Source organism: Bison bison, unplaced genomic scaffold, assembly GCF_000754665.1.
Source record: "Bison bison bison isolate TAMUID 2011002044 unplaced genomic scaffold, Bison_UMD1.0 scf7180017864492, whole genome shotgun sequence".
NCBI lineage: Eukaryota > Metazoa > Chordata > Mammalia > Artiodactyla > Bovidae > Bison > Bison bison.
The window spans coordinates 11,183,556-11,204,117 of record NW_011495051.1 but is presented as its reverse complement, the minus strand read 5'-3'; the positions used below and the strand labels follow the sequence as shown (position 1 = coordinate 11,204,117).

The 20,562-nt window shown below is 41.5% G+C and overlaps 1 protein-coding gene across 2 annotated transcripts in view; it reads left to right on the top strand.

The window, feature by feature from the left end:
* GRM7 (glutamate receptor, metabotropic 7) overlaps positions 1-20,562 on the top strand; it is a 942,809-nt gene that overhangs the window by 585,927 nt on the left and 336,320 nt on the right. For both annotated transcript variants that reach the window (XM_010828418.1, XM_010828417.1), the window contains exon 5: positions 3,767-3,907. In XM_010828418.1, the coding sequence (XP_010826720.1) occupies positions 3,767-3,907 (141 nt within the window). The remainder of the gene's footprint in view (positions 1-3,766; positions 3,908-20,562) is intronic.

The window sequence follows — 20,562 nt, the reverse complement described above, 5'->3', positions numbered from 1 at the left end:
TCTTAGAATTGTGGCAGCGTATGTCATGGCTACACTCTGGTTATCATGTAATTAACTTCTTCCACATGGTGGGGGTTTCAGTATCTATAAGACAGCTCACAGGACATGGCTCAGAATATTATCTGTAACACTTAAGGAGGAACTAAAGGCTCTTGACTTTGTTTAATGCCTAAACTATTGTTATTTTGTCCTGCTTGACTCTTTTCCTTTCCTTCTGCATTTTCTCACCTCTCTGATTAAGCTTACTCTTTGGGTAAAGTTCTTCTACAGGCAAAAGCAGGCAGATGACATGCGGTGAGAAGAACCGTAGGGTCCTGCTCCATTTCAAAGGCACAAGGCTATTTCAGGTTAGCTTCTTAGAATCATTAAAACATTGAACCAGGATGAAAATTCCTGAGGTGGGGAGTCCAGGGCATTAACTGGAGACATGGGTGAGAAACACAGTCTTTGAGGCTGCAAAGGAGCTCCAGGCAACAATGGAGCAAAGACAGTAGGAAAATTCACTCATAGGCCACCCCGCACCCTCCACCTCCCCCCAGCCATCTGCAGGCCACAGGAGGCAAAGCATGGTTCCTGCCATGCTGAGCAAGGTATGGTGCGAAGCAGAAGTCTCAACTGCAAAATGAAGACTCTGGCATCTGAACCAGGGCAAACATTCAAGGTTGAGAAGGTAACAACGCTGAGAGTTAACAAATTGGGCTGAACTCACTTGAATCCCAGCTGTGGAGACTCCAGAGTTTCTCTCGAGCCCTGCTTCTCACAATCTGGGCAACAAGAGCAACACCTGGAGCTTGTTAAAAACCCAGGATTGGAGAAGCCCTGCTTCTCAAAACCCGAGCTTCATGCACAGCACCTGGGGCTTGTTAAAATCACAGCCTCTTTGGTTTCACCCAGAGCCTCCGCATCTTATGAAATGCCCGGCAAAGTTGGTCACTCATTCCTGGGGGGGCATGAAAGCCAAATTCAGCCTACAGGTGAGTCTCTGCTGTGAGAAAGAAACTGAGAGTGAACTTGGTGTGTGAGGAAAGGATGGCAGTTGCAACGAGGGAAGCCTGCTACTTGTCCTCTTTCTGTTAGAGTGCAGGCTTTCTGGGAATCGTTGGTTCTAGAGGGAGGAACCTGCTGCTTTCTCACGCTCGCCAGCGTGTTCACTAGCTGCCCCTTGGTCCTTCCTGACCCAGCATGTCTTTGCATTTCCAGCATAACAGGCTGAAGAGAGAGGTGTTTTGAAGTGATGGACTTTTTCAGTGATGAGGATTCCTCTGAAGATGTTTTCTTCTGAGCTGGGGAATGTAGGTATGGATGCAATGTTTTGAGCCATTTTAGAAGCTGCTCTTCTGAGTCTGGTTTGAGGCTCAGACCTGTGGCATGTGGCCAGGGAGTTTATTTCTATGTGTGTTCTTTCGAGGCTGTGTCTTCCTTAAGGGTGTGTTGTTCAGGGCTCAGGGTGCTGTGCCTAGGCAGGAGCATTTCACTTTGTCTGTGGCTGCAGAAATAAACCACCTCAACTATCAGTGATTGAGAAGACGAGTCACCCCAGTTCTGCAGCCGGGGATGGTCTCGGCCGAGTGGTTCTGCTGCCGTCAGCAGCAGGGGTGCGAGGTTCCAGAGAGGCTTGGCTGAGAGGGTTGGGGTCTGGCTGGGCTCTTCTCTTTGCACATGGTTTCCTATCCCCCAGGCATTCCTGTTAGAGCCTGGTAGCTGGATTCCAAGCAGGAGACTCTCACAAGGAAGGGGCGCAGTGAGGAAAGGGTTTTCCAGACTATTTGCATCACACATGCCAATTGTGCATGAACAAAAAAGCCACCTCCATAAGAGGGGATGTCACAGGGCATGGAGCTTAGGAAGTATGGTCTGCGGGGCCCCCAGGGCCACTGTTGCTCCCCTCTCTCAGATGGAGGGGCAAAGATGGAAAGAGAAATGAAAGTTTAGTCACCTGTGTGAGTGGATGTGTGTATTTACATGACCAAGGGTGTATGTGCAGTATTCCTGGAAACTTTTGGGGACTCACCTGTGTTTTCCACAGAGATTCCTTTTATGTAGGAATTGTCATTTTACTGAACAGTCATTTGGTCTCAGGGTTATGGGAGAACAGTGAGGCAGGAGGGGACTTCCAGCAGACTCACGAGTCTGTCAGTACCAAGATCAGGCTGAGATCAGATGCTATAGCTTGATTACATCAAATCAATGAAGTCAGGAGCATAGAAAGACTAGATACTGGGTCAAGGATTGTGTTCTGACAACACCCTAGAAAATAAGCAAGAGATGTAGACTATTCTGTTTATTTTCCCTAAAATATTATGCAGTCTCCTTTTTTCTTTGCTGTTTCTTTGTCTCATTTACTTATTTCAAGTTTTCCACTTATAGTAGGGTTACTGTGTATTGAGCCAGGAAGATAGTGTGGATACAATTAAATCAATGTGCTCCTCTTGTGAAATTTAGTTGGGACCCCCCCCCTTTCCTTAGGGCTTTAAATAAGTTTAACTTTGAATGATTTAATTAATGTGAAAATAAATCCACCTTCTGTGGTTCTTGATCTTAAAACCAGTGAGTTTCCAAAGTCTTGCCATGGCTAGAAAATAGATGCTGTGAGGGAAACAGGTAGTGCGGTTTTCATTCTACAAGTAAATGAAAGGGAAATAAGACCACTCCAGCCTGTACTTGTTCATGTTTCCATGACTTACTGAGATTTGTGGAGTTGGGATTCAATGCCCGCTCTTCTGATTCTGAGTCCAATTTGATTCTTGAAGGACCATTGGATCATTTAAGGCTGAACCATACTAAAGAGGTAGCTAAAGATTTCCTAGGAACTTATACTCTCAAGTCTGTTCATCTAATGCTCTTCATAAACAGCTTTACACTCATGTTAGGGTCAGTTTACCTATGATCTCTACATAAACTTACTTTTTGAGTGGAAAGTCAGTTCCATAATGGATCCTTACTAAATGCAGGAAGGTTCTTAGAATGATAATCACAGGTCATAACTTACATGATTAGGGATGCAGAATATGGCATAATGATTGACCTTAGGCATGGTGCTATTTCTTCTCATATGACTATATTAAGTTGCTAAGTCACGTTTGACTCTTTGTGACTCCATGCACTATAGCCTGCCAGGCTCCTCTGTCCATGGGCTTCTCCAGGCAAGAATACTGGAGTAGGTTCCCATTCCCTCCTCCAGGAGATCTTACCAACTCAGGGATTGAATCCCTAGTCTATTACAGGTAGATTCTTCACCATCTGAGCCACCAGGGAAAGCCCTATTTCTTCTAAGGCTCTGTTTTTTCCCTGGCATAATGGAAGTGGTAGCAGCTGGCACACAGGTTGTTAAGAAAGAACGACCTTTCATTTCTCAGTGAATGAAAGAAAGAACCTATGTCAAGCAGAGTCTGGCCCATAGTAAGTACGGGAATGATCACTTATTATCTCAGTGATGATAAAGATGCTTTGTCCCTGGTCTAGTTCCCAAGAGGCACAAGGGATGCTGTGGTCATCATATTATCGCTAAGATCTGTAACTCAGATTTCACTGTGAAATGTCATTTGTCCGCCACGCATCTGCCTGACAGAATGAAGTAAAGATTTAGCCATGTATGTTGGCATTAGAATTTTTTACCTTTTTCTTATTCTTTTTTTTTTTTTTGATTGACACAAAAGAGCAAGCATCCAGTCCACTAAAACAAATAAAAACTATTATTGGTATTTGTATTTCCAAATGTTCCAGCAGTGCCCCGCAAGCAATGACCTTTTCATTTAACTCTGTTTAGGGTTCGATGCCTATTTTACATCCCGCACTCTTGAAAACAATCGAAGAAATGTGTGGTTTGCCGAATACTGGGAGGAAAACTTCAACTGCAAGCTGACGATTAGTGGGTCAAAGAAAGAAGACACAGATCGCAAATGCACAGGTAATCTCATTCTCGTTGTCCTTCTCCTGTTACTCTACGTGGCCAGCATTGAAATTTCTGTAGAGCTGACAGAAGGAAGCTTGGCTGGAGACAAATTGAAAAAGTAAATTGAATCTTACTAGATTATTCAGAAAATGGAACAGGAGCATGAGTCTTGCAGGACAAAAACACTACGGACAAGAATGTATTCTTTTCGGCCTGTCCATCTAGTGATAATTGACATTTTCATTGATTCTTTGAATTCAAAAGGGGTCATGTTGCCTTGAATGCTTTCACTGATAAATATTAGTTTATGTTGTAGCCAGGAGTATAAAGTCATTTTCACAGAGGCTTAAATCTCTTACCAATTCCATATCAGCATCAGAATGAATGGTCAGCAGAGACATGACTAAAAATGCTAAAATAACATATTTGATGAAGGAAACAAAGTGTATGTTGGGGTCAGAGTAATGAGGATTTCAGTGGATTTTCATAATGTCCAAATTGAGTTACCTGCTATTTAAAATATTCTTTAAGATACTAAGCCTCATATATAACCTTATATAAGTATTCTAAATAAGAAACACAAGTGTTTACCATTTATTTATGTGTAGTCCATAATCAGAAAGCAGAATCACATATTTATTCATGGATTCATTCATAAATACGTATTGAGTGACTCCTTTCTGCTCATCACTGTGCCAGGTCCTCCTGATCCAATGGGGAGTAAACCAAGTAAGTAAACCATGCTTTCATGCTGCTAGAGAAAGTAGGGGGGGAAATCTACATTATTCCAGTGACCTTTCTATGAATACATAATTATATACTGTAATAAATATTCTGAGAGTTTATGGGCATATAATCAAGGAATTTTACTCATCTTAAAGGTAGAAGCTTTCTCAAAAGATGAGTAGACACTGGCTGGTTAGGAATGGAGAAGAACAGGCTGGAGAGTTTCTGAGAGAGGAAGAGCATGGCACAGGGCTCATAGCAGGAAAAATGATGATGCCTCAGAGGACTTGAAGAGCAGAAAAACATGCTCTAAAGAGAATAGGATGCGTGTGTGAGTCAAAGCTGGATGTATAAAGATATGGACAAAGGAATAAGCTGTGATGGGACATGTGTGGATTTGGGTCTTTATCCTTCGGATACTGGAAATCGGGGGAGATCTTGCACCAGGGTGTAGCCTATCCTGCCGTCTTACCACCTAGCCCTGTATTACATAACATTCACCGATTTTATGCTTAAGTGGGCTTCAACATTTGCAAAGATGACCTTGAGGTAGCACAAACACTGAAATGTCTTTAGTATGATCAAGAAAGAGACCTTCATATTGTATATACTCATGAGGAGTCTTTCTCTGCAATGTAGGTCTTTGAATATTGGCCATCCAGATATTATAGATTCACCCATTCAGCAAACATCTCACACGGTAGTAAAGTAATGCTCAAAATTCTCCAAGCTAGGCTTCAGCAATACGTGAACCGTGAACTTCCTGATGTTCAAGCTGGTTTTAGAAAAGGCAGAGGAACCAGAGATCAAATTGCCAACATCTGCTGGATCACAGAAAAAGCAAGAGAGTTCCAGAAAAACATCTATTTCTGCTTTATTGACTATGCCAAAGCCTTTGACTGTGTGGATCACAATAAACTGTGGAAAATTCTGAAAGAGATGGGAATACCAGACCACCTGACCTGCCTCTTGAGAAATTTGTATGCAGGTCAGGAAGCAACAGTTAGAACTGGACATGGAACAAAAGACTGGTTCCAAATAGGAAAAGGAATTCATCAAGGCTGTATATTGTCACCCTGCTTATTTAACTTATATGCAGAGTACATCATGGGAAGTGCTGGACTGGCAGAAACACAAGCTGGAATCAAGATTGCCAGGAGAAATATCAATAACCTCAGATATGCAGATGACACCACCCTTATGGCAGAAAGTGAAGAGGAACTCAAAAGCCTCTTGATGAAAGTGAAAGTGGAGAGTGAAAAAGTTGGCTTAAAGCTCAACATTCAGAAAACGAAGATCATGGCATCTGGTCCCACCACTTCATGGGAAATAGATGGGGAAACAGTGGGAACAGTGTCAGACTTTATTTTTTTGGGCTCCAAAATCACTACAGATGGTGACTGCAGCCATGAAATTAAAAGACGCTTACTCCTTGGAAGGCAAGTTATAACCAACCTAGATAGCATATTCAAAAGCAGAGACATTACTTTGCCAACAAAGGTCTGTCTAGTCAAGGCTATGGTTTTTCCTGTGGTCATGTATGGATGTGAGAGTTGGACTGTGAAGAAGGCTGAGCGCCAAAGAATTGATGCTTTTGAACTGTGGTGTTGGAGAAGACTCTTGAGAGTCCCTTGGACTGTAAGGAGATCCATCCAGTCCATTCTGAAGGAGATCAGCCCTGGGATTTCTTTGGAAGGAATGATGCTAAAGCTGAAACTCCAGTACTTTGGCCACCTCATGCAAAGAGTTGACTCATTGGAAAAGACTCTGATGCTGGGAGGGATTGGGGGCAGGAGGAGAAGGGGACGATAGAGGATGAGATAGCTGGATGGCATCACCAACTCGATAGACGTGAGTCTGAGTAACTCCGGAAGTTGGTGATGGACAGGGAGGCCTGGTGTGCTGCGATTCATGGGGTCACAAAGAGTCAGACACGACTGAGCAACTGATCTGATCTGAATGTATATTGAGCACAGTACTAAAATACCATGAATGGTGTGAGGATGCTGAAATTTAGACCTTTACTTCAAGGAGTGTTGTTTGTGTGTGTGTGTGTGTATGTATGCATGTGAAGAATGTGTGTGTGTATGTATGCATTTGAAGAAGGGGAGATAAGATATAAAGAGACATGAGTTACAATAATGATTTGAAAAATCTGTACAATACACAACTGGATGTGTGACTCAGTTACCTAGAATATCAGATTAACCACATTCTCTAGACCATAGTGTATAACAACAGTGTTGTCAGTAATAGGATCCTTATAACGTTGTAGGGGGTTGGGGAGAAAAAAAATTAATTCAATGTTGACTAGACCTGGGTGACACAAAGCTTTCAAGTGGAAACCGAAAAATTAGTTTGACATGTGGATAATTTGTCTCTATGACAGGGGACATCCAAATGTGCTGGAAGTATCCAAATGATTGATGACAGTTTTCTGGCTCTTTCTGACATTTGATGTTTTGTAGAGTCTGAAAGGGGGACTGAATGCTCTAATGGCCATTAGGATCATTCTCAGGCCCATCTCCAGTCTGTATAGATACTCTAACCAGACTGTTTTGTCTGCAGTCATATTTTAGTGCTGATTATCAAGAGTTTAAGTTTATAAAAACACGCAAGCTCATTATCCAAACCACTACTTTCAGAAATAGAAACAGCAGTGTTTGTGTTCTCATATCATGCTTCCTCCATGCGAAGAGTCCATGATCACATCTGCTAAATTACCTGTGACCCCAAATTATGTAAATATCTTCTGTTTTCTTACTTCCCACTTCCCTTGCAGTAGCAGCTGCCATCCTACGTGAAGGTAGATGTTACCACTATCAGTGTGTCTTTCGTTCTTCCCATTATTGGCTATAAGAACATGGCTGGTCTGTGCTTGTTATTATTTCTTATACTTTCTTTGCCCAAATTCAACTAAACTTGTATTTTCTTTGAAAGTATCCCCAAAATACTATTTCAAAAATCCTGACACTTTGGAACTTGGAAAAATGGGGGAAAGGACAGACTGAGATTTGCTAGATCACAGGGAAAGAAAACATGGAGAGAAATGACATAATAAATGTATTAATGAGAATTCTTGCATTGAGAAATTGTTTTAATTAAAGAAAAGAGTGGATGGGAGTGCCATCCACTTAAGTGCCATTGGTGCACTTAAGGATATGGGGTGATGTGAGGCAAAACTTATGTTGGTATCAGATTTTGAAGCATCAAGAGAATGGGCACGTGGGGAAGAAGCAACCAGAGGTGGAGGCAGGCTGAATCATCTGGCAGTGCAGAGAGTGTAGTTAGTAGATGTCTTGACCTGAGGACTGCAGAAAACAGCCCCCTTCGCATATCTGTCTGTGACTGGTCTCTGCTGAAAAAGAAGAAAGTCTTGAAATATCCATTCCTAGTATTTGGACACAAACTAGCATGCACGCCTTTTTTTTCCTGGAATATATATTCTCTTTAGCCATCAGTTCAGTTCAGTCGCTCAGTCATGTCTGACTCTTTGTGACCCCATGAATCACAGCACACCAGGTCTCCCTGTCCATCACCAACTCCCGGAGTTCACTCACACTCACGTCCATCGAGTCGGTGATGCCATCCAGCCATCTCATCCTCTGTCATCCCCTTCTCCTCCTGCCCCCAATCCCTCCCAGCATCAGAGTCTTTTCCAATGAGTCAACTCTTCGCATGAGGTGGCCAAAGTACTGGAGTTTCAGCTTTAGCATCAGTGCTTCCAAAGAACACCCAGGACTGATCTCCTTTAGCCATCATGAGCTACTTATTATCTATTAGTTCCAGGTAGTCTTGGATCATTCAAGATCATTACATAAGTTATCTGGTCAGATGAGTCTTAAAGATGAGGTGTTGTATCCATAACTATTTAGAGAGAGCAAGTCCCTGAGATCAGGGGAAAACAGTGAGATCTAAAAGACCCAAGATGGTACAAAGTCACAAAAAGGAGAATAATTGTTAAACAAGAAATTATCATTAAAAAAAAAACTGTGTATGCTTTATAATTTAATGTGCTGTTACTTGTGCATAGATTCTTTTTTTTAATTTAAATGTATTTATTTTATTTTTTTAATTTTATTTTATTTTTAAACTTTACATAATTGTATTAGTTTTGCCAAATATCAAAATGAATCCATCACAGGTATACATGTGCATAGATTCTTATAGGAACTTACGTGAACAACCATATAATTTCTATTCCTGTAAATTTTCCGTATGCACTTAAAGTCACCTTCAAACAAGGAAAGCTACCACATTCCTCAGTGTTTTAACAAATCCCAACTTTCCCTGATACCCAGTTCCAAGATCTCTCAACACTGAGAACTGGACATTCTTCATGCCGCCTTCCCCAGAGGTTGCCTAATTGTTACTGATATAAATTAAGACTCGCCAGGGACCGATGCTGCTTGTTGGTTGCCTTGGCTGCCCTTCCCCAAGGGGTCATGTCCTTGAGATTTGTTGGTGTTTTAAGCTGTCACAGAAAGCACAAACTCTACCTGACAGGTACTAATGCCATTCACGCTACTTCGTGGAAGAGTTCCGTCTCCTTATGCATGCAGTGGCAGCTACACACGTCATAGAGGAGGTCATTTTAGATAGTTCGTTATAGATTACGTGTCACATGTGAAAAGAAAGAGCGGATGTGATATGTTTTTCAGGTTAAATGTATACTCTGCCACCCCCGCCCCACTGGGTAAGTTTTCACCCTTAATGCTCACCAGTATGTTGCTGACATAGAGACCAAGCCAGTGTATGATCTCTTTGGGAATAGTATGTTTTTTGTGGAGATACCAAGGTCAAAAGAAGTAGGAAAACACATAAAGTGATGTGTCTGCAGAAGAGATTGAGGCCATCTTGACATCAGAAAAATCACTCTACCAAAATGGTTGTGAAACTGTCTGTCATGAAAGAGGCTAGGACTGTGTTCCAGGGCTGTATCTTCACATCCCTGTGGGAGATTGGAAAATATTGCTTAACCTCTCAAAGCTTTTCCTCATCTTTGAGATGGGAATAAGAAAAGTTTACTTTCAAAGTTATTGTGGGGATTAAATTAGATCACTCAAACAGGGGATCTAAAATGATATCATTACGTAGTAATAGCTCAGTGATGGCAAGTGTCTGCTGTTCTGGGCTGAAAGCAGTTACCTGGGATGTAGGGGTGGCAGGTCATGAAGATCCTACTGCCTTATGTCAGTCCTATGGAAAATCAGCATGCATATCAAATTCTAACAGGAAAATAAAGTCAAGGATTTGAATAAGCATGTATGTATACACAGGAGATTCTCACTGGAGTGCACATTGCACAGCAATGTACAGAGGCATTGAACAGTTTGTAGGCAGGCAACATTAAACTTTGTTACAAATGGAATGATGGAATGAGGCTCAAAGATTATTTAATTTCAGCGCCAGAAGGACTTCCCCGGTGACTCAGATGGTAAAGAATCTACCTTCAATGAAGGAGACTCGGGTTCAATCCCTGGGTTGGGAAGATTCCCCTAGAGATGGAAATGACAACCCACTCCAGTATTCTTGCCTGGAGAATTCCATGGACAGAGGAGCCTGGAGGGTTACAGTCCACTGGGTTGCAAAGAGTCAGACATGACTGAGTGACTAACGCACACACACATGCACACACTCACTGGTAGAGTGTCCCCAACCATTTCTGGACTTTGGACTTGCTGAACACCTCCTGCCTCAACTTTTGTACCATTTATCCCTGACGCACCATATCCCTATGTGGTTAGTAGCATCCCCAAGGTCTTTGCTTGTAAACCCATTATTTAAAGTCAGAAGGTCCTGAAAATCTGAATGTGCTTGCCTGTGGCAGTCCATAAAAATGATCACTGTGTCATATTTTAAGGCTCACACAGACATTTGTCTAACTAACATTATCATCCTGCCAAATGTCACTTTGTAAATACTGATTCATCAGAATTATCTCTGTTGAAAAGAAGGAACTCAGCATTTAGAAATCCATCATCCCATGAAGGGATAATTTGACTTTCAGAGATTTGTTCTTCTTTTGAGATGACAGAGGAAGAATAAATTGGTGACATATTTTTTGTTTTGTTTTGTGGCAAAAATATAATGTATTCCAATTTCAATTGGAATACAATTGAAATGTATTCCATGTCTGGAATTCAGTCGGACATGACTGCAGCAACTTAGCCCACACACACATTTTCAAGTCACACAATAGGCAAATTCAGTTTTGATCTGAGTCACTAATCAACCAATATTTACTGTGGATGTATATCAGGGGCCAGAGAGTATCCTTTGGTAAATGTCCATGTTTTGGGAGGCCAGTATCATTAAGCTGTGTTTACACCTTACTTGTCAAAATTAATAGTTTAAGTAAAGGCCACTCTATTGGGAGTGGGAGGTGGCAAAACCCTATTAAGAAGTGCTGTTAGTGAAAATGGATTAAAGATTAAATGTAAGATCAAAAACTCCTAGAGGAAAACATAGGCAAAACACTCACTGACATAAATCACCACAGGATCCTTTATGACCCACCTCCCAGAGTAATGGAAATAAAAGCAAAAATAAACAAATGGGGCCTGATTAAACTTAAAAGCTTTTGCAAAACAAAGGAAACTATAAGCAAGGTGAAAAGACAGCCTTCAGAATGGAAGAAAATAATAGCAAATGAAGCAACTGACAAAGAATTAATCTCAAAAATATATAAGCAGCTCATGCAGCTCAATACCAGAAAAATAAACAACCCAATCAAAAAATGGGCTAAAGAACCAAGCAGACATTTCTCCAAAGAAGACACACAGATGGCTAACAAACACATGAAAAGATGCTCAACATCATTCATTATCAGAGAAATGCAAATCAAAACCACAATGAGGTACCATCTCATGCCAGTCAGGATGGCTGCTATCCAAAAGTCTACAAACAATAAATGCTGGAGAGGGTGCAGAGAAAAGGGAACCCTCTTACACCGTTGGTGGGAACGCAAACTAGTTCAGCCACTATGGAGAACAGTGTGGAGATTCCTTAAAAAACTGGAAATAGAACTGCCTTATGATCCAGCAATCCTCCTATTGGGCATACACACTGAGGAAACCATAATTGAAAGAGACACGTGTACCCCAATGTTCATTGCAGCATTGTTTATAATAGCCAGGACATGGAAGCAACCTAGATGTCCATTGGCAGACGAATGGATAAGAAAGCTGTGGTACATATACACAATGGAATATTACTCAGCTATTAAAAAGAATGTATTTGAGTCAGTTCTAACGAGGTGGATGAAACTGGAGCCTATTATACAGAGTGAAGTAAGTCAGAAAGAAAAACACCAATACAGTGTGCTAATGCATATATATGGAATTTATAACGATGACCCTATATGCAAGACAGCAAAAGAATCACAGATATAAAGAACAGTCTTTTGGACTCTGGGGGAGAAGGCGAGGGTGGAATGATTTGAGAGAATAGTATTGAGCCATGCATATTACCATATATGAAATAGATCACCAGTCCAAGTTTGATGCATGAAACAGGGCACTCAAAGCTGGTGCACTGGGACAACCCTAAGGGATGGGATGGGGAGGAGGTGGGAGGGGGTTTCAGGATGGGGGACACATGTACACCCACGGCTGATTCATGTCAGTGTATGGCAAAAACCACTACAATGTTGTAAAGAAATTAGCCTCAAAAAAAAAAAAAAAAATACTGGAGTGGGTAACCATTCCCTTCTCCAGGGGATCTTCCCAGCCCAGGAATCAAACCCAAGCCTCCTGCATTGTTGGCAGATTCTTTGCTGTCTGAGCCACCAGGGAAGCCTATTCCAATATAAAATAAAAAGTTAAAAAAATAAAATTTTCTTCCCATGTGTTAAAAAAAATGATATTAGTGAGAACAAAGCAAGCATTTCTCAAGTCTTTTGTTTTTACCTGAGACCCGGGCCCAGGAGAGACTATATAATTTGTTAACTATCAGGACAAAGGAGTTACACTAAAGTAAGTTAAATTCTCTGAGACTATACAGGCATGGCGGAGAAGGCAATGGCACCCCACTCCAGTTCTCTTGCCTGGAAAACCCCATGGATGGAGGAGCCTGGTAGGCTGCAGTCCATGGGATCACGAAGAGTCGGACACAACTGAGCAACTTCATGTTCACTTTTCACTTTCATGCACTGGAGAAAGAAATGGCAACCCACTCCAGTGTTCTTGCCTGGAGAATCCCAGGGACGGCGGTGCCTGGTGGGCTGCTGTCTATGGGATCACATGACTGAAGTGTCGGACATGACTGAAGCGACTTAGCAGCAGCAGCATATAGGCATGGGGAGAGGAAGGATTCACTCTACTAATTAGTTTTCCCTGTCATTTTATTATTCTATTCTGAATTGACCTTTAATAGTTATATAGATGTTATATTGTGATTCCTCATGTATTCAGCATGATTAAGGGATCCACATCAAAATGCTATAGACAAATAGTCTTACTCCTTGTTGCTCTAAGACTTTTTGAAGCCATTTTGATGAGAAGTAAAGTAAAATGTATTTTTGTTCCCTTTTGCCTTGTTAAACTAAGGTTCGATGCAGATTAATTGTGATTTAATCTGCATAGAACATCCATTATGGATTGGATTGTGTGTTAATATGGTTCTTTGTTAAATTTTTAATTCTCTTCCTCTTCTCTGAACATCAACATCTTGTTTGATGTCTGTCTTGCTACCATCACCCCTAAGTCTTCCCCGGCCTCCCTCCATAGTGATTGGTTTCTATCTGTGTGGAAATGAAGTATGAACCAGATTATTATAATTTTTATATGTTGTCATTGTTTTTAAAATGAATATTAAATATGTGTTAAGTGTCTCAGAATCATCTCAGAATGGCTTTGTGGATATAGGACAGAATTTTCCAGCAACTCTTTGGGTGAATTAACTAATAAAATTTAGCTAGATGAAGTGGTAATCACTATAGTAATGCCCAAATTAGAATTACCTGAATGTCACATCTGAAGTCATCATTGTTCTTGGAAAACATATTTTAAATACTTTTTGGAATAGAAGTGTTGAATAAAAATCCCACGTTCATAAAAGATGATTATAGGTATGACTTTGGGTCCCTGTATGTACTAGGTGACAGAAAGACTTCAGCGGAGCATTAAATCATATGAAAGGCCATCCTGATTCTGTGGCTTTACTGTTAATTCAATTAGATACGGAAGTTTATCTTTCTAAAGGAATTTTAGAACGAAAGGGTAGCCTGATTTCAGTGGACATCTTTCATCAAATATGTCAGTTAGGCCACTGGACAAATTTGAAAGAAGATAAATGACACGTGGTAAGGCTGCTTCTGAGAGCGGTGATCCCTGCACCCTCTCCTGCAGCTAAGTTACAGAAAATACAACTCAGGGCCACAAAACCAGTAGTGCAAAAACTACCACTTTTGACTGTTTTCTGTCACTTTGTTTTTGCACCTCCATTCCAGTGATGTGTAAAAGTTTAACCAGGCTTTTTAGAGTCCCTCCTTCCTTCATATCAGTGTGGTTGAGACTTAGTTACAGAGGGCTCTATGAAGGTGGGGCACTGGAGTTGTTTGTGAGGTCCCTTTGCTCTGGGCCTTTGACATTTCCCTGTGACTCCCGCCTGCCCAGGAATCCATCCCCAGGAACGTGGTACTGTCTCTTAGGAGTGGAGATATGGTGGTGAGCACAGCATGGTCTCTTGGCCCCGCCTCAGGGCTTCTCCGGACTCACCTCTGATCATGATGGCTTGTCCAGCTCTCCTGAAGCCGCGAGGTGGGAAGGCATGGAGCCGAGGACTCTTTCCAGGGGTGCACAACCCCCTTAAACTTAGAGGCTTCCACTCAGTCTCTTCCTTTTCATCTTCTATTCCTGACTGTCTTTAGTAGAGGCTGAGAGAGAATGCTAACTTAGGTCCAGCCATGTCCTTGTAATTCTTTGGCATGTGGCAACCCTGTATGTCTTGAACCCTCCAGGACTCCAGCCTCTGAAGCTCAGAGCTTTCTATTGACCACATGATGCAAACTCAAATCAATCTTTTTTTTTTTTTTTCCATGTTCTGTTATAAACGTCTTAAAAGCAATGGATAAGAGCTTTGGAGCTTACAATGACATATAAATATATAAGGATATTACTGCCAGGCTCCTCACTCCAGGCAAGAATACTGAAGTGGGTTACCATGCCCTCCTCCAGGGCATCTTCCTGACCCAGGGATTGAACCTGCATGTCCTGCATTATAGGCAGATTCTTTACTGCTGAGCCCCTACCTTAGCAGGAATACTGCTGGAGAGCACTATATCTGTACAAGCAAAGTTAGAAGAGTCATGCATGGCAAGCCAGGCCCTTGTGTTTAAACAGTGCTGGAGTAGCACTAAATTCTTAAAGCTCACTTTCCCACGTCTTGACCAGATGTGTAAGGTAGAGGCTAGCTGCCTTCAGCCTTCTCAAATAGACGTGTAAAGACGGACTCTGCAGAAAAATGGGTTCTTCTTTCTGCCGCTGATCCTCCAAAGCATGAAAAGGGTTCTCCAGCATACACCATTGTACTTTAGGGCATACGACTCACCAGGGGATCAACGGCGCCAGGTTGAATTCTGTGCAGAGTCAGGCGGATCGTGGAACACCGTATTGAAAGCCCAGGGGGATCCAGGCAAAACCCATTTTCATAAATGGTAGAAGGGGTAATTATTCAAAATTAAATATGTGTCATTTCTTTCTCATTAGCTTCCATAGGCGATGGCTTTAAAAACTGAAGTTGCGGCCTTGCCACATTTTGTAAACTCTGTCAGGCTGCGCAGTAAATGAGAAGGAATTCCCGAATGAGGGGAATTAATGCATCGGTGTCATCTCAGCAACAGTCCTTGTAAACAAAGTGCCTCTTCTAAGCAATAGAAGTATTATAAATTGGCTGCTTAGACTCATTCTAGTAGGTATGAGAAAGGGCTGTTGCATGACTTATCAAGTATCATCAAGAAAGTTAGACTGGAATATAGTTTTCCTTTGGAAGCATTTCTAGTAATACAAGTTTCCCTCCCTGCCCCCCAACCCTTTTACTCCTTCCAAAGAGAAATATTGGTACTAAAAGCATTTTAGGCTTTTACAGTGTGTACAGCATCATATTCATTTTTTCTAGAGAAGAAAAACTGTGCTCACAAAATAAACATCTACCCTTTATATTAACCCAGATAGAGAACTGTCCAGGGGTACTTCTAACTTTGGTTTAGTGTTTCCAATCACACCTGGTCAGGTATCTGGTGAACACATGGGGAGGCTTCCCATTTCCTCATCCTCAATTAGTATGCGTTTGCCCTCTTGGTGCACAGAGCTGTTATGTAGAAACACAGTATTCAAGCTGCCTGATATAGTTACACTAATTGACGCATGAAAAACGGTTGAGACCTGAAGAGTCCCAGTGCCAGGTATAAGCCCCAGCTCTCTCCCATACTGTGTCACCATGGACACGTCACCGAGGCCGTCTCAGACCCATGTTTCCTCAGCTGTAAAATGGGGACAACAGGAGTCCCTGCCACATGGTCTCACTTGCCAGGATTTAATAGAATGATGCCCAGTGGGAATAGTTTATGTGCCATTATTGTGGTGGGTGGTGGTGACTAAAGTTAACTTTGGCTTTGTTTTTATAAAAAGCATCTCCCCTATGACTGAAACCCTCTGTCCTTTTTAATGTTCATACTCAGTCTTATTTCTCTCTTGACGTTAAACACCCTTGGTCTTGTAAAGTACTATGCACAGGTTGGAGAAGGCAATGGCACCCCACTCCAGTACTATTGCCTGGAAGATCCCATGGATGGAGGAGCCTGGTAGGCTGCAGTCCATGGGGTCTCGAAGAGTCAGACATGACTGAGCGACTTCACTTTCACTTTTCACTTTCATGCACTGGAGAAGGAAATGGCAACCCACTCCCATGTTCTTGCCTGGAGAATCCCAGGGACAGCGGAGCCTGGTAGGCTGCCGTCTGTGGGGCCGCACAGAGTCGGACACGACTTAAGCGGCTAGCAGCAGCAGTAGCATGCACAGGTCAGTATACCTTCATGTGTTTATATCCTCCCGAGTGGTGCCCCATCAGCCTGGTGAGATAAACAAGATGTGTATCACCCTCCTTTTACAGATTAAAACAGAAGTGAACCTTGGAGCAATTCTGTGACCTGTCTGAGAACCTGTTTGCTAATGAGAAAAATAACCCCAGTAACTGGTGACACACACTCATTTTCTCTCACATTCTATCCCTCATTCATTCATTTGGAAAATATGTGTCAGGTACCTGCATAGGGTGAGCAACTGAGCTGGAAGCAAGATACAGGCTCTGCCCTCAGGGAGCTTCTATTCCAGTCCAGAAGGCAGGTGGAAAACCAAAAGCAGATGAATAAAATCATCGCAAGTTATGATTAGTGCAGTGAAAGAAATAAATAAGAGGTTAAACTAGAAAACAACAGTTAAGAATTGTTCCAAGAAACCTTAAACACCCTTGGTGTTTAAGGGTGTTTAAGTTCTGCTGACTTAAGAAACCATTGCCACAGCCCTGACTGACTGTAAGAGGTTACTATTCCCATTATACAGATGAGGAAAGCATGGGTCAAAGGGATCAACCACATAATAAATGCAGCTGATATTTCCCTGTGCTCTTTTTCCTCTGACACCTAATTGCCTTCCTAGACCCTTAGGATGTAAATAGGCACATTCTCCTTTGGGAATCAGTTTCTGGTTTTGTTAATGCAGCAGTTTCCTCATTGCTGACACAGAGCCCATAAAGGATCTTCAGTAGAATGCCTCTGATCATGATCCTGGATGAATCCCTCTGGTCCTCACTTAGAAATGGCTGTGATGAAGAAGTGAGTTGACCTGGTTTCTTCTCTCCTCTCCTGAGCTCAAAGCAGGGCAATACTCTCGGTTTGTGCTCAAACTTTGTTATGTTGATGAAAAGCTAGTAGCTTGTACCAAGAAAAAAGACACAAATACACATGCCCTGTCTAATAGGCAGCTTAATCACACAACAGGGAATTGCAGCCTGAACTATAAAGTTCTCTCTGAATGTGTCTCATGCTGGTGGGACTCTCTGTCCTTTTAGGATGGGGCGAACAGTCCTGCCACCTTATGAAAACAGATGGTGGAGACCGAAATCATGAGAAACCATATGAAGTATAAAATAATACGTTTAAGGAAAAGCATCCCAATATCAGAGTAGCAGTTATAAATTGAGCTACCAAAGTGGTCTGATGCTCTGGCAGGAATGGGCAATTTACTATGGTAGGAAAATGTCGGAATTACGAGATGCTGTTGCTTTTTTTCATTTGAGAAAAATGCAACTGTCACAAGCAAGTTTCAGGCAAGTTTGTAACAAATGGCTACATTTTAGAATTAAATTTTAAACCACCAAAGAATCAAAGGAAAACTATGCCAAGAGCGAAGCGGAAGCGGTTCTCTTTCTGTGGATACAAGTGTACAAAAGTCATTAGGACAAATAGTTATTGGACTTCAAATGTCTGACAGCCCGCCTGTTAACTTGACTACATTAATCATGCCTCAGGCATGGACTATATTTCAACAGATTCTCTCTTTCCTTGGACAAGTTTTAAGATTGCAGAAGTGTTATTGAATTTCAAGAAGGGCTCAAAACCTAAATCAGTGCTATTTTTAGCATGCAGAACTAATCCTGCTACTGCCAATACGTAAGACATGTTATTCATACATCGTTCACAGGAAGAAGACAAGCTCTGAGCATGTCTCTAGGGCCCCATCTCCTGTTGCTGCAGCTCTGACCTTCCTTTATTTCTGTAAATGCTACTGAATTCTTGCTACCACAGGGCCTTTGTACATGCTATTCCATCTGCCCAGAAATGGTTTTCCTCAATACAAGACTTGATTAGTTAATACCTACTCACACTTCACATCTCAGAGTGTCACCCCCTTTAGAAAGACTCCACTGATGCTCCCTTCCATGATCAAGTCAGTCTCTCTGCTGTCTCTTCTCCCAACTTTCTTTCCTTCTGAAGGTTACTGGCCTCAGTTTGTGATGTTACCCTCCTTAGTGTGAATTTGTGGTGAACACCTCTCTCCTGTACTCTGCTGCAGGTTCAGTGACACCGGACACTCACTTTTTTTTCAATACCCAGCTCAGGTCAGGCATAGAGTAGACGTTTAATAAGTCAGTGTTGAGGAATTAATTTTACTTGCCATGCTTAAAAATCTGCACAAAACCTATCAATTCAGTTGATTAGGTTGGGAGAGGAGGGGCAGGTGGTATGTGCCTGTGTTTTCCAGAAGGTGCTCAGCTTGCTGCCCCTTTCAAGTACTGAAACAGAATCTCTTGTTTGGAGAATCAACCTGGGCAAATGTATTGAATCAGGGGCTCTGTAGGATTTATGTACTGCACATGTTAAATGTTTCATAACTCCATTATGTTGGTTTTTATATGACACTGAAAAAAAAATGCAAGTTCTGCATTTATTTGAGTTGACGTGCTCCATTTTAAGTAAAAAAAATGAGAAATTCCCCAAATTCAATAAAATATGATGTATAAGCCATCCCTGCCTTAAAAGAAAAAAGAATCACAGGAACAGAGGACTAAGGGATGCATCAGCCTCCCAGGTTTGACCATATCCTTCCCTCTATTATTGTTATTCTCATAAATGAAGAATTGTTACATTTTACATCCTATGAGGAAGAAATTAGATCTAGGGCTAAAACTTTAGTAATAAAAATTACAAAATAATCAATGCTTATTAGGTCCTTACTTAAATGACAGTCTCTCATCATGCAAAAAAAAAAAAGTAGATGAATACAAATCTAAATGAACAAAAACCTTCAGCTTTTTGCAAATGTTACACTTAAGATTTTCATTTTGAGTCTTTTTTTTAATTTTATTTTATTTAACTTACAAGTAATATAGTAACTAATATTTATTGAATGCTTGCCAAATGCCAGCTACCAGACCAAGCGCTTGACATAGATAATAATGATCCTCAAGATGGGAATTATATTTTTAGCCTCACTTTTTTAATTAAAAGTTTTATTGAAGTAGAATTGGTTTACAATATTGTGTTAGTTTCAGATGTACAGTGAAGTGATTCAGTGTGTGTGTGTATGTGTGTGTGTGTGTATATACACACATACACATATATTCTTTTCTCACATTATTTTCCATTGTGGTTTATCATAGGATATTGAATATAGTTCCTTCTGCTATACAAGAGGACTTTGTTGTTTATGAAAATGAAAGTTGCTCAGTCATGTCTGACTCTTTGCAACCCAGAATTCTCCAGGCCAGAATACTGGAGTGGGTAGCCTTTCCCTTCTCCAGGGGATCTTCCCGATCCAGGGATCGAACCCAGGTCTCGCACATTGCAGGTGGATTCTTTACCAGCTGAGCCCCAAGGGAAGCCCAGGAATACTTGAGTGGGTAGCCTATCCCTTCTCCAGCAGATCTTCCTGACCCAGGAATTAAACCGGGGTCTCTTGCATTGTAGGCGGATTCTTTACCAACTGAGCTATGAGGGAAGCCAGAAAATATGGATCAGTTCATGAATTTGCTGTTTATGTCCATCCTAAATTTGCATCTGCTAATCCCAAACTGCTGATCCGTCTTTTCCCGTATCCCCACCCGCGGCACCCACGTCTGTTCTCTCTGTGACTTTGTGTCAGTTTCATAGATATGTTCATTTGTGCCATATTTTGGATCCCACTTATAATTAGTGTCATATCATACTTGTCTTTCTCTGTCTTCGTCCGTTTAGTATGTTCATCCCTAGGCCCATCCATGTTGCTGCAAATGGCATTATTTTGTTCTTTTTTATGAGTAAGTCCATGGTGCATATGTGCGGCATCTTTATTCATTCACCCATCAGTGGACATTTTGGTTGCTTCTGTGTCTTGGCTGTTGTAAATAGTGCTACAGTGAATGTTGGGGTACATGTATCTTTTCCAATTATGATTTTCTCTGGATAT